This window comes from Psammomys obesus, unplaced genomic scaffold (genome assembly GCF_907164565.1).
Source record: "Psammomys obesus unplaced genomic scaffold, mPsaObe1.curated_primary_1811, whole genome shotgun sequence".
Taxonomy (NCBI): domain Eukaryota; kingdom Metazoa; phylum Chordata; class Mammalia; order Rodentia; family Muridae; genus Psammomys; species Psammomys obesus.
Genome location: NW_026591598.1, coordinates 9,268,654 through 9,279,813, shown reverse-complemented (window position 1 = coordinate 9,279,813; position 11,160 = coordinate 9,268,654). Strand labels below are relative to the sequence as shown.

General features: G+C 54.4%; 1 protein-coding gene across 1 annotated transcript in view; it reads right to left on the bottom strand.

Moving 5' to 3' along the window:
* Laptm5 (lysosomal protein transmembrane 5) overlaps window positions 1–7,618 on the bottom strand; it is an 18,121-nt gene extending 10,503 nt beyond the window's left edge. Inside the window, exon 1 of the mRNA XM_055611510.1 lies at window positions 7,477–7,618. Within this exon, the coding sequence (XP_055467485.1) occupies window positions 7,477–7,563 (87 nt within the window). The 5' untranslated portion in view covers window positions 7,564–7,618. The remainder of the gene's footprint in view (window positions 1–7,476) is intronic.
* Between the last annotated feature and the right edge of the window lie 3,542 nt (window positions 7,619–11,160).

Sequence of the window (11,160 nt, the reverse complement as noted above, 5' to 3'; positions counted from 1 at the left end):
ATAATAATAATAATAATAATAATAATAATAATAATAATAATAATAATAATAATAAATCATTTCAAAACAATTAAAAACAACTGCTTGAGACCACTCTCCCTTTCCGGCTGTAAGCCCAGTTTTCCGGGGCTCTCCCAGGAGCTCCATTACAGGAAAGCCATGTCCTATGTCTCCTATACAGCCCTGGTGTCTCCTTGTTCTGCCTTATCCGATGTTCATCCCACTCAAAGTACCTCAGGAGCCACCCTATAAGCTCCTCATGAAAAGGAGAAAAGGGAAGTGGAGGACGTTTCCTAGCAACCCTTCCAGAGGAACTTGAGAGTGATGCTGGGGCCTGTCCTCACACTTCAGCAGAGTCCCTGGTGCCATCCACACCCTTCTGTGGTTGACCCAAAGGGCAGATCAGCCCTGCCCTGTGTCCCGCAGAGTGATGGGTGGGAGGGTGAGGGACCACACACACACACACACACACACACACACACACGACATAACATGACCAACAACTTAGAACCTGTAGAACGCTAGGCCTTTATAACAGATATTTATCCCTCCCTGTGGCCCTCCGTGTTAGCTGCCCACCCTGGGGAACCCTGGTCAAGTCATCTTGGGAGGATACACAGAAAGACCGAAGTGTCAGCAGCCAGAGGAAGCCCCCCTCTCCTTCCCTTGCTTCTTGTCACAGCTTATCAGGGTGGATGGGTGAGGTCACTCTCCCAAACAGATATCTCCCCAGTGCGTCCCCAGCCTCTAGATATCATCACAACGCCTCATCCTGCTCGCATGCTCCACTTCAACCAACTGGCACCCTTGCCATCTCAGAGTCGCCGCCACAGCTGGCTCCCCTCTCCCTACCCCTGCTGGTTCCCCGCCCCCACCCCTGCCTCAATGTGATTAAACATCCCGCTGCCTGGACTCTCTCTAGGGGTGCAGAGGCCCTGAATGTGATAGCCCACTCCTGTAATGCCAGCATGTGGGAGATGCAAACAGGAGACTCCCTGGGAGTCATCCTTGAATTCCAGGTTATCCTTGGGAACAGAGAGAATTTAAGGCCAGCCTATACCACATGAGACCCTGTCTCCAAGGGAAAAAGGAAAGAAAGGAAAACAGAAGGAAGAGAAGAGAAATGAGAAAGAAAGGAAAGGGTAAGGAAAAACAAGAGACCCCCCCCCCCAGTATAGCCACAAATGCCCTGTGTGGCCCTGATCAGGCCGCTCAATCATCTCTGTGCGTCATTTTCCTCAGTATGGAACAGAGCAGAATCCTCCCACCTCAGAGAGTCATTTGTGAGGGGAAAATGAGGAGACATCAGTCTACCACAGAAGATGGTGGCCCACAAAGATGGGCTGATCCCCCCAGAGCACCTGTGTATGAACAGGAACCACAAGCTACCAGAAGCCGCAAGCAGAAGCCCCAGACCTAAAGCCACCCAGGCAGTATCTTCCCTCTCAAGAAAGCAGACAAATGAGTAAGCCCAGGAGTCTCCCACTCTGAGACCCTATGCACCAAAGTGGGAGCTGGGGGGGGGGACTGAAGCTAGGGGTGAAGCTTGGGATTCTAAGGCCGTGAAGACACTGTCCTGACGAGCTCCAAGCTCCGATGCAGTCACAGGGCAGGTCAGTGGTTGGAGAGACACCTCAAGGGACAGTTCCTTGGTGAGCGTTGGTCACAATTTGGGATTGGAATATCTGTATGCTTCTAGGGGTAAGCTATGAATTAATGGTTTATAAAACTGAGGCCATTAGAGGTCATCTGTCACCTGTTGCGTGTCAGGCCTCGGCTGTTATCAAAGACGACTCAGGCCAAGCCAATAGCTCTGCCAGCCTGCAAGGAAGAGCACAGAGATGTAGCATGCAGGATCCAGGGACACGAGGGGATCTCAGGAGCCCCAGGGGCTCAAAGAAGAATTTCTAGAGGAATGTTCCCAGAAAGGTGCTCAGTCACAGCAGATGGCACAAGGGAAGGACAGAGTGTGAGCCCCTACACAGGAAATGAAGGCATTTCTCTTATAAACAGGATCTGAAGTCACCAATCACACAAGTGACACAGACGCACACACATCTGCTGTTAGTGTCATCAGTAGCTGGAGAAAGTATGGGACAGGCTGGGAACAAAGTGATGGGCAGGGCTGACTAGTGCTCTCCAAGAGCAGTCAAAGCACACACAGAGGTCCCGAGAGCAGCAGAGCTGAGCCAGTGTTGACGACACTTGACAAGGTTTGCCACCCGTGGCTCAGGACATGCTGTACCCAGAGCACTGGCAGTCAGCTCTCGCCATCTGGAGACCCTTCCCCAGCAAGGCTGCCCACTGGAAGAGAAGATGGCAGGCAGGTCTGCCCAAAGAAAGACACGAGAGCCAGGAACGGAACTCGAGGGCACGGGATGAACAGAATGGCAGAGCTGTCCTCGGAGGTTTACTGACTAAGCTCCCTTTGGAGGCAGCCATGTGAAGCTGTTCTCAAGGCTCAGCCCATGGCCTGGTTGCTCATCTTCAACTTCCTGTATATCCACCCCAGGCAATTCCTCACACCACCACTTCCTATTTACCTTGTTAACTGAAGTTTTGGGGTGGCGGGGGGCAGATTAAAACACTAAGCACGACACTTTAAACTACAAGGCTGATCAATTAGATCTGATGACTGTGGACGGCTGTAACGCTCCACGTCCAGAGTCAGATTATCTTGGGCTATCTTTAGCCCTAAACGGCCGTTTATTGCCCATGTCCGGTATTTAAACTAACGTCTTTGTGACTACTGGATAAATCCTTTCAGAATGAGCTAACCGACCCCAAGCTGCCACCCCAAAGGCTAAAAATGTCCCAGATAAGCATCTGAGGCCTGTGGCAGAGACTTCCCTGCTTGGCTGTAACCTAGTGTTTCCAATGCGTTTGAAAAGTCTGTTGACTCACGACTCTCTTTGTTCTGTTTCTATAAATAAAAAAATGTCACAAACCTGTTCCGGCGTTGAGGCATGGTACCTGGGAGACCTGAATGTGTGTGCCTGGCCGTGGTCACTCGTATTTAGTTCTAGAGCAAACTGTCTCTTATCACCTTTGAGGTGGGAGCTGTACACTCTTCAACCATTTTCAGAGCCAAGGCTGCCAACGACACCACCGAATGCTATGAGAGCTGTAATTATTACGCTAACACCATGGCACCCAGGACGACCAAGCTCAGAACCTCCTAAGACTCACCCTTGGCACAGAGATCTTTGGCCTCTGTTAACAGCTGGAAATTCTGAGGTCCAGACAGCCAAGACAGGCACCTGCCTGCGAATGGCTTTGCCCCCAGCGGGTGACACATACCGAGTCACAACCCACACATGAAGTCAGAGTAGGAAAACCTGGAGTTCTGAGGCAGGCAAGTCAGAAGGGTTTCCCAAAAGAGGAAGCTTCCTTGAATATCCCATGAAAGAAAATTAATTCCCAGAAGACTGAGGGCAGAGAGGGGCCTGCCAGGCAGGCAGGCCACCCCAACCAGGGCCTAGGAGTCCTGTTGCCCCTTCCCTGCTTGTCTACACGCTGCACACAGCAGAAAATTACCACCCGGCTCTCTGTGTAAAAAGGGTTTCTCTATCAACACGGTAGAGCTGCCTTGCTTGTAAACCAGACACAATGCTTATCTGTGAGTTGCTGCCTGATACACCAATAAGCCAACTACACGGCATGGCACGAGGGGAGAGACAGCTGTCCACGTGGAAGCCACGCTATTTGCGTGTCTAGTCCACTCTCTGAAAGGCAGAACCCTACTCCTAACTCCACGCATAGGAGCCGGGCAAAGAGACAAACACACACACACCCCAACCCAAAAGGGGAGAAAGACAGTATCTCAGAGAAGATGCCCGCTGGGCAGGTGATGTCCCCACTGGTGGTAATGAGTGACGTGGGTAGCACGACCAACACTTCTACACAATGCCTTAAGCATACTACTTGTCCTCCTGGCACAAAGGAGCCCAGGCTCGCTGTGACAGGCCACCAGGCACATCCTGATGAGGCGCAGTCTACAAAACGCTCCACAGAACTCCTCCGAGCCATCCCAAACCCAGGAGACGCCAGGACACCTGACAGCCTGCTGCTGCCCTGAAGAATGGCCCCCGAGGTGATAGGTCCCAGATGGGCTCTGAAACAGAAAGAGGATAAGGACAGAAAGGGAAAGCAGGATGTAGGTACTGACAGGCAAGCTGTGGCAGGTGTCCCCACCAATGTCAGCCGCAGACCGTGAGGAGACGGGAGAGGGACACTCACTTGGGAGCGCTCTGTACTAAATCTAACCCGGAAATTGTCCTAAAAACAAAAGATTTGCTTTAAAAAAGCACCGTGTGTGCTGAGGCTAGTGGTGCGGGCCCTGTAATCCAGAGGTTCTGAAGGCCAAAGCAGGACACACGCAAGTCCCTGGCCAGCCTGAGCAACCTACAAGACACCGTGTCAAAACACAGAGAGGGCTGGGCATGCAATTCCCTGCCGGCGTGGTTCCCTGGACTGTGTGAGGCCCTGGGTTCCATCCCTTCCCAGGGTGGCGATAAAGGAAAGAGGGGGAGGCAAGAAGGGGGGAGAAATGCCTTGTGACACCTGCACACACAGCTCTGGGGAGGCCGAAGCAGGAGAGCGAGTTCTAGGCCAGTTTGGCTGCGTAGCAAAACCTCGCCACAAAGAAATAAAGTAGAGTAAGGCAAATACAGAAAAGCAGGGGGGAAGGTCGACCTTTCACAGTCCCCCAAGTAACGACAGCACCTTCATTACATCAGCCCTGCTCACTCTGGTTTCAGCTCATCCCTTTCACGGCTAGAGTCTGTGTGGGTTTCTCTGGTCACTGCAGAGAAAGCTCCACTTCCTCTCCTACCAATCCCCCATCAACCCCCATTCCCAGTATCAGGAACAGACCACAGGCGAGCCCAGCAATTTCTCTTCCAAAAGTCTACTGGGGTCCTTGTTTCCTGACACCAACTTAAGACACCCAAGGCAGAACATCTGGGGAGGGTGGCTCTCACTTCCCTGTTCCCCGGGAGCCTGGAGCACCAGACCACAAACCTGCCAGCCAGGTAGGATCTTCCCGTAACTGCACCTTCCGGTTCCACGCAGTGTGGCCCCATCTCTGGCGTCAATGGCCTGGTTTAACCCTCCCCGAGTCCACAAATAGCTCCTAACGTACAAAGATGTCACCCATGGCTGGCTCCAGATGACGGCAACATGAGTGACTCGTCCATCTGGTGGTGGCTTCTCTTTTTTCTACCCAGATGTTTGAGGTCCTGTTAGCACACCTGCCACCCATCTGCTGTGCCAAAGGAAAGCCCCCCAGCCCTTTTTTCTTATAAGAAGAAAAAGGCTCTCTGGCCAAGGGGACAGCAAGGTAAGCTGTGTGTCCTAACCCAGCCCCTGAGGTGGGTGTCTGACCTCCAGGCTCCTCATCTGCTCGTACGCCCCCTGTGGCTCTAGAACATCCCATGGCTCCCACACCAAGCAGCGGGTTTGCAGCCTGTACGATCACGGCCCACATCTAGGCTAGGGGGTCTCTACAGGCATACATAATGCAAAGGGCTACCATCCCCAAATAACAGTGGAGCACCGAGGAAAGGCTCAAAGGCTCAACTAAAGACAAAGCGCTGGTCACTTCCTCCTCGCCAGCCTCCCCTCTCCCCGAGGCAGCCTCAGTGGGGCTCCCAACCCAGGCACACCTCACCCTCACACCCCAGCTCCTCGTTCACACTTCCCCTCACACACTACAAACCAAACTCTGCCCTCCCCACCTGCGGCACTCCTTCCAGGAAGCCTTCCCTGGTCACTTGGCCCACAGTCTCTAGATCTCTATGGAGACAGGACATAACTCACCCATCCACAACCTAGGAGCCTGGGTGGCAGGAACAAGAGGAAATCTCAACGGGCACCCGGTACCGCCCGCCAGGTGTATTCACTTTTTAATATATGTGCTATATTCTGAGATACCAGACGATCAGACAGAACACGCTTCTCTGAAAGCATAGCTATGACAGCAGAGCAAGGGTCCCCACCACCACAGGCCCCTCCACCCTGCTGAAGCCACTTAGTGACCGCCCCGCCCCCACACACTGCAAACCCCTAACTTAGAAACCCCCAATCTAGCCGGGCACAGCGGCGCACGCCTGCAATCCCAGAGGCAGGCGGATCGAGGTGCGTTTGAGGCCAGCCTGGTCTACAAAGTGAATCCACGATGGAGAAACCCTGGAGTTCAAACAGCTGGCTCGAGCAGAGCTGGCATACAGAGCCTCACCACACTTTTCCCAGAATGCTGTGCCGTCTCAGAAGTGGCAAGACTTGATGCCGAGACAGGGTACCGCCACCTTGCCAGCAGGGCAACCTCTGAGCTCCCCCATGCCGGCCTCTAGACCGGTGGTTCTCAACCTGTGGGTCTCGACCCCCTTGGCAACTCTCTATCTCCAATAAATATTTACATTACGATTCATAACAGCGGCAAAATTACAGTTATGAAGTAGCAATGGAAATAATTTTATGGTGGGGGGGGTCACCGCAACATGAGGAACTGTACTGAAGGATCACATCATTAGGAAGGGTGAGAAGCCCTGCTCTAGGTGGACAGGCCAGGACACACTGAAAGCAGTGGGCCATGGGACACACCATCCCTCATGCTTTACAGAGAGCAACCTCACCCACACAGCAGCCTATCACGTAGCACTTTTCATCCTCATCTTCATTTTTTGATCTAAAGAAACAGGCTCAGAGAGGTTGAGCAAGTCACCCAAGGCTGCACAGCAGAGGCTGGAATGGGTGTGTGGGGGGTGACAGGGAAGCACACACGAGAGCCTAGGGACAGAGCTGGTTTGTACCACTGCCCCACAGCCCTGCCTGTGGCCGGAAGCAGATGTCACCAGGCTCTGCTCAGCAGTCTACGGATTTAGGCCGATTTTGAGGAAGCTCTCCCAGGCACAGAAGCGCTGTTAGCCACAGGCTCTGTCTGAGTCACTAAGGCAGGGGCGGTGGTGGGGATCTGTGCAGACTGGAACGGAGACCCCAAGCCTGGCCACTCCAAAGGGACAGACTCCACCGGAGTCACACTGTGACCGTGACTGGAGCCCCAGCGTCATGGTGGCTGCACCGAGCGGTTCCCCAAGATCAAGGCTGGAGCTGTCCTTGAAGGGAGAAGGCAGCGGTTTGACTGAGCTGAAAAGAGGGGTTCCCCGGGTCCCGCTGGAAGCCCAAAGGTGTAACCCCAGATCCCAGAAAGCCCTGCGCCAAGGCTTGTGTGGGACCTGACATCCTGGAAGCAACCCCAGTCTGGACTCCTCTCTCCGTTGCCAGCCTGCCCTTCTCTCTGCACACCTGCGACCTTAAGGATGCTGTTCTGCACGGTTCAGCAGGGGGAAACTGAGGCCCAGAGCAGCACAGGGCTTGTCCAGAGTCCCACAGACAAGTGATAGGTAGTAATCCCCGTTGGAAGGTCCAGTGGGTCAGTGCACACACCCCAAACACCCCAGCCACGGAAATACTCACTACATGGTAGACGGCCAGGGCGATGGTAGCCACTCGGATGCTGAAACAACAGCATGTCTGCCGGACTGGCGCTGCACTGGAGGCCATGGTGCGCTGTCCTCTCTTCCGAGGCTCTGAATAAGGAGCCCTGGGCCCACAGCAGGGGAAAAAAAAGGGGAAGCCACAGGCGGCCCGCCTCACTTCCGCCTTGCCCTCTTCGGCAGGGGCCGGGTCTGTAAGTCTGGGGTGAAACAGCTGCAGTGGGGGAGAGGGGAGGGTCACAACCGACCACAGGCAGCCCGACGGGGGCAGGTAACCACTCCCCGATGCTTAGCCAGGGCTGGGCTACACACCTGTACACACTCCGTTTCCTGGATGCCAATCGCCACCCTGAGAAATTTCTAGAAATCGAACTGGAGAGGCGAAGACACTGTCCCAAATCCAACAGCAGTTCTGATGGCAGGATTCAAACTGTGAAAACAGCAGCTGTCAGTATGCTGCCCCGTGAGGCTTAGCCCCCTGCTCTTCACCTGAGCCATTCCAGGGAGGGGCTGTTCTTTTGTTTGTTTGTTTTGTGTTGTGTTGTGTTGTTGAGACACGGTTTCTCTGTGTAGCTCACCTGCAGTCACAAAGTTAGGCTAAAAAGGAGTAGGGATCAGAACAGAGGCCAGCCGGCTCCAGAGCATGGATTCTCAACCTGTGGGTCTCGACCCCTGCTTTGTGTGACAGCATTTTATGTCATCTGTAGACAGACGTTTCCGCTTTTATAGTCATAAATTTATTTTAATGTGCCTTATAAAAAATACATATAACCAGCCCGTGAATTCTGTGATTTTCAACTTACGGGAGCTTATAAAGCTCCATTTGAAAGCAGATGCGTTAAATTTAAGGCGGTCGGTGGATTTAGAGAAAATGGTGAGGAGGTCCGGCCTGCACGCCGGCGTGGCGGCTACAGCCCAGCTTGAAATCCCAAGGCCCAGGGAAGCCCAGCCACTCACAGGAACAGAACTTGGCCTCTCTGAGCTGCTGTTTCCACCCCACAGAGGCTGCAGTGCAGGTGAAACCGGGTCACAGGAAGCATCTGTTGGCTTCCTCCCTGGCAGCCCCGCCCACACCTCCATCCACACCCTGTCAGAGGGCTGTGAGGAGGCAGGGATGACATTTGAACCCTGGTCTGCTGGATCCCAAATCCTGGGCTGGGTAGCCCACAGACGCACTGCCTCGTCATACTGTCTACCTGCTGGGCCCTGGAATCCCATGGAGTCCCTGGCTCCTGGCTGGGTCACCAGCCTCCAGGGACTAGTGACTCCCTGGTGGAGGCCGCAGTCCCCTCTGGAATGAACCTAACCTGTTCTTTTCCTCCGGGCCGCTGTCCTGAAGAGTGGACGATCATTACCTTCAAAACCACACTCTGCCCAAGGCCACCACTGTTGGCAGGACAGAGCACCCCACAGCACCCTCCCGGCACCCCGAAAACCTGCACTTGCATTATTTTACACCGAGAAGAGGCTTCCGGAGAGGGGGTGGGCCACAGATTATATGGTTCTCCAGTCATCACATAAGCCCTGTAAGTGAAGGGAAGAGAAGTCAGCGAGGTTGGAAGGTACCACGGGGACGGCTCTGAAGGGAGGGGACGGATCCAGGAGCCGAGGGCTGCAGGCTGCTTATAGGAGCTGGAAGAGACAGAAGAGGGGATCAGCACCTGCAGGCTCCTGCCCTCTGAGCTCAGCTATGGGGACCCATCTGGACCCCCAGCCTTCACTGGAAGACAACAAAATCCTGTTGTTTGTGGTATCTTTCTCTTCCATAATTGATGCTAATACAGCTATCCCAGAGCCCGTGGTCCCCCGTGCACCCTCCACGGAAGCCCCCTCCCTATCTACATGCATGGAGACCCTCAACTTCCCGGCTGGGGGGCCGCCGTGGTCTATGAGCCTCTGTTTCTTCCTGCTCACATCAGAACAGCCCCACTTCCTAGGTGAGGATTAAGAATGCGCAGAGGGCAGCAACACAGACTTCTCCTGAGCACGGTCTGTGGGAAAAGGCAGGCCTCAGTTTCTTCCCACCATACTTGTACCCTCCCTGCTGGCCAATGGAGCCCTGGGTAGCTCAGAGCCTTTGCAGGGCTAACAGGAAGGGAGGGCAGGCCCCCATCTGCTCACAAAACCGTCTTTGTGCCGGGTCTAGTGGAGCCGATCTGTTCTGGGAATCAGATCAGCCGATTCCCAGCTCCTATACAGTGAGTTTAGAGCTAGCCTGGGCGAGTTAGGGAGAAACTGTCCCACAAAGAGAGGCTGGGGGAGCTCAGCTAAGTGGCATAGCATGTGAGGCTCTGGGTTCCGGCCCGCGCAAACTCTAGTAAGTCAGTAACATAAACGGGTCTTTGCAAATGTGCTGTCTGGTGAGCTTTCTGAGAGCCGAACAAATCATCTCTCCTAAGGAAACTGTGCTCCTGGTGGGGGTCCAGGCCCTGCGGCCAGCCATGGTCTGCTCCCGCCTAAACAGACCTTTGCCACCGCCTCTTCGGAGGAGGAGTGCTCCGTGAGGTGCTCACCACTTTCTCTGTGGGAACAGAGCCTGTCTCAGAACATCCCTCTCCACCCACACGCTGGGAGGTAAAAATAACCTTCACAGTTCTGCCGGGTTTCACATTTAAACAATGAGCACGGGAGTCTGCGTCCTTTCCGCCAACCCAGACTCGGCTACAGGAGCGCCGGCTGATCGCACCTCCACGTGGGCCCTTCTGGCCGCCATTGCTGCCGCTACCTGGCCCTTCCGTTCTTGATCCAGCCCTGCCACGAAAGCCACCCCCCAGCCCCAGCTGAGAAAAGAAAGCAAGAGGGCTGTGGGCGTACCCCTAGCTGACCTGGGGGTTGAGGCAGGATATGCAACAGCCCAGCAGCGGAACCTTCTAGAAGGCGGGCCCTCCTCGTGGGTGGAGTGGAAGGCTTGAGTGGGGCAGCTTTGGGGAGCTTCAGGGGCCTCTTCCAAGCCTAGGGTGGCTACTCTGTAGCCTGCTCGGAAGTATGACATTCACAGTGCCCTGTGTCCCCACCCTCCTCTGCCTTTGGGGCTTGGAACTAAGAGCTACAGGCCCAAGGGTAGAGTCACAGGAAACGTGAGAAGGCACACAACACCCTGTCTCTTTCAGCCCGACCCAGTGTACTTTACTGAAAGGCCCTCTGAGGATCACTCCGGCACACACAACCTCGGGCCTGGGTCAGGAAGATCCAGGGCTCCATTGAGCTCCAGGCTTTCAGGGGCGCTGCTCAAGGCCATGTGTCTATCTCCCCATCCTCCAGGCTCATCAGCAGGCAGCACAGAGGCCATGACTGGCCGGGAGGTGGTGACAACAGATACTCCTATGTTGAGACCTCCATGGGCCCCGAAGACAGGAGGCCTTGGGGTCGCCAATCCGTGGTTGGCAGAGACTAGACTGTGTTACAAATGGTCTTAACAGCCCAGCTGGTGTCTGTGGTTGAAGATAGGCTCTGAGCACCCACCAAACACGATGGAGGGTGGGGAACGTCGGTGTGACCAGTGCTATGGGAGGGGGGCAGAGCCCTGGACCTGCAGATGCAGAGATTGTCATACTGCATCCCATCACACACACACACACATACACACAGACATACACACACACACACATACACAGACACACACACACACACACACACACTGTTAACCTAGGACATGACTAAAGCA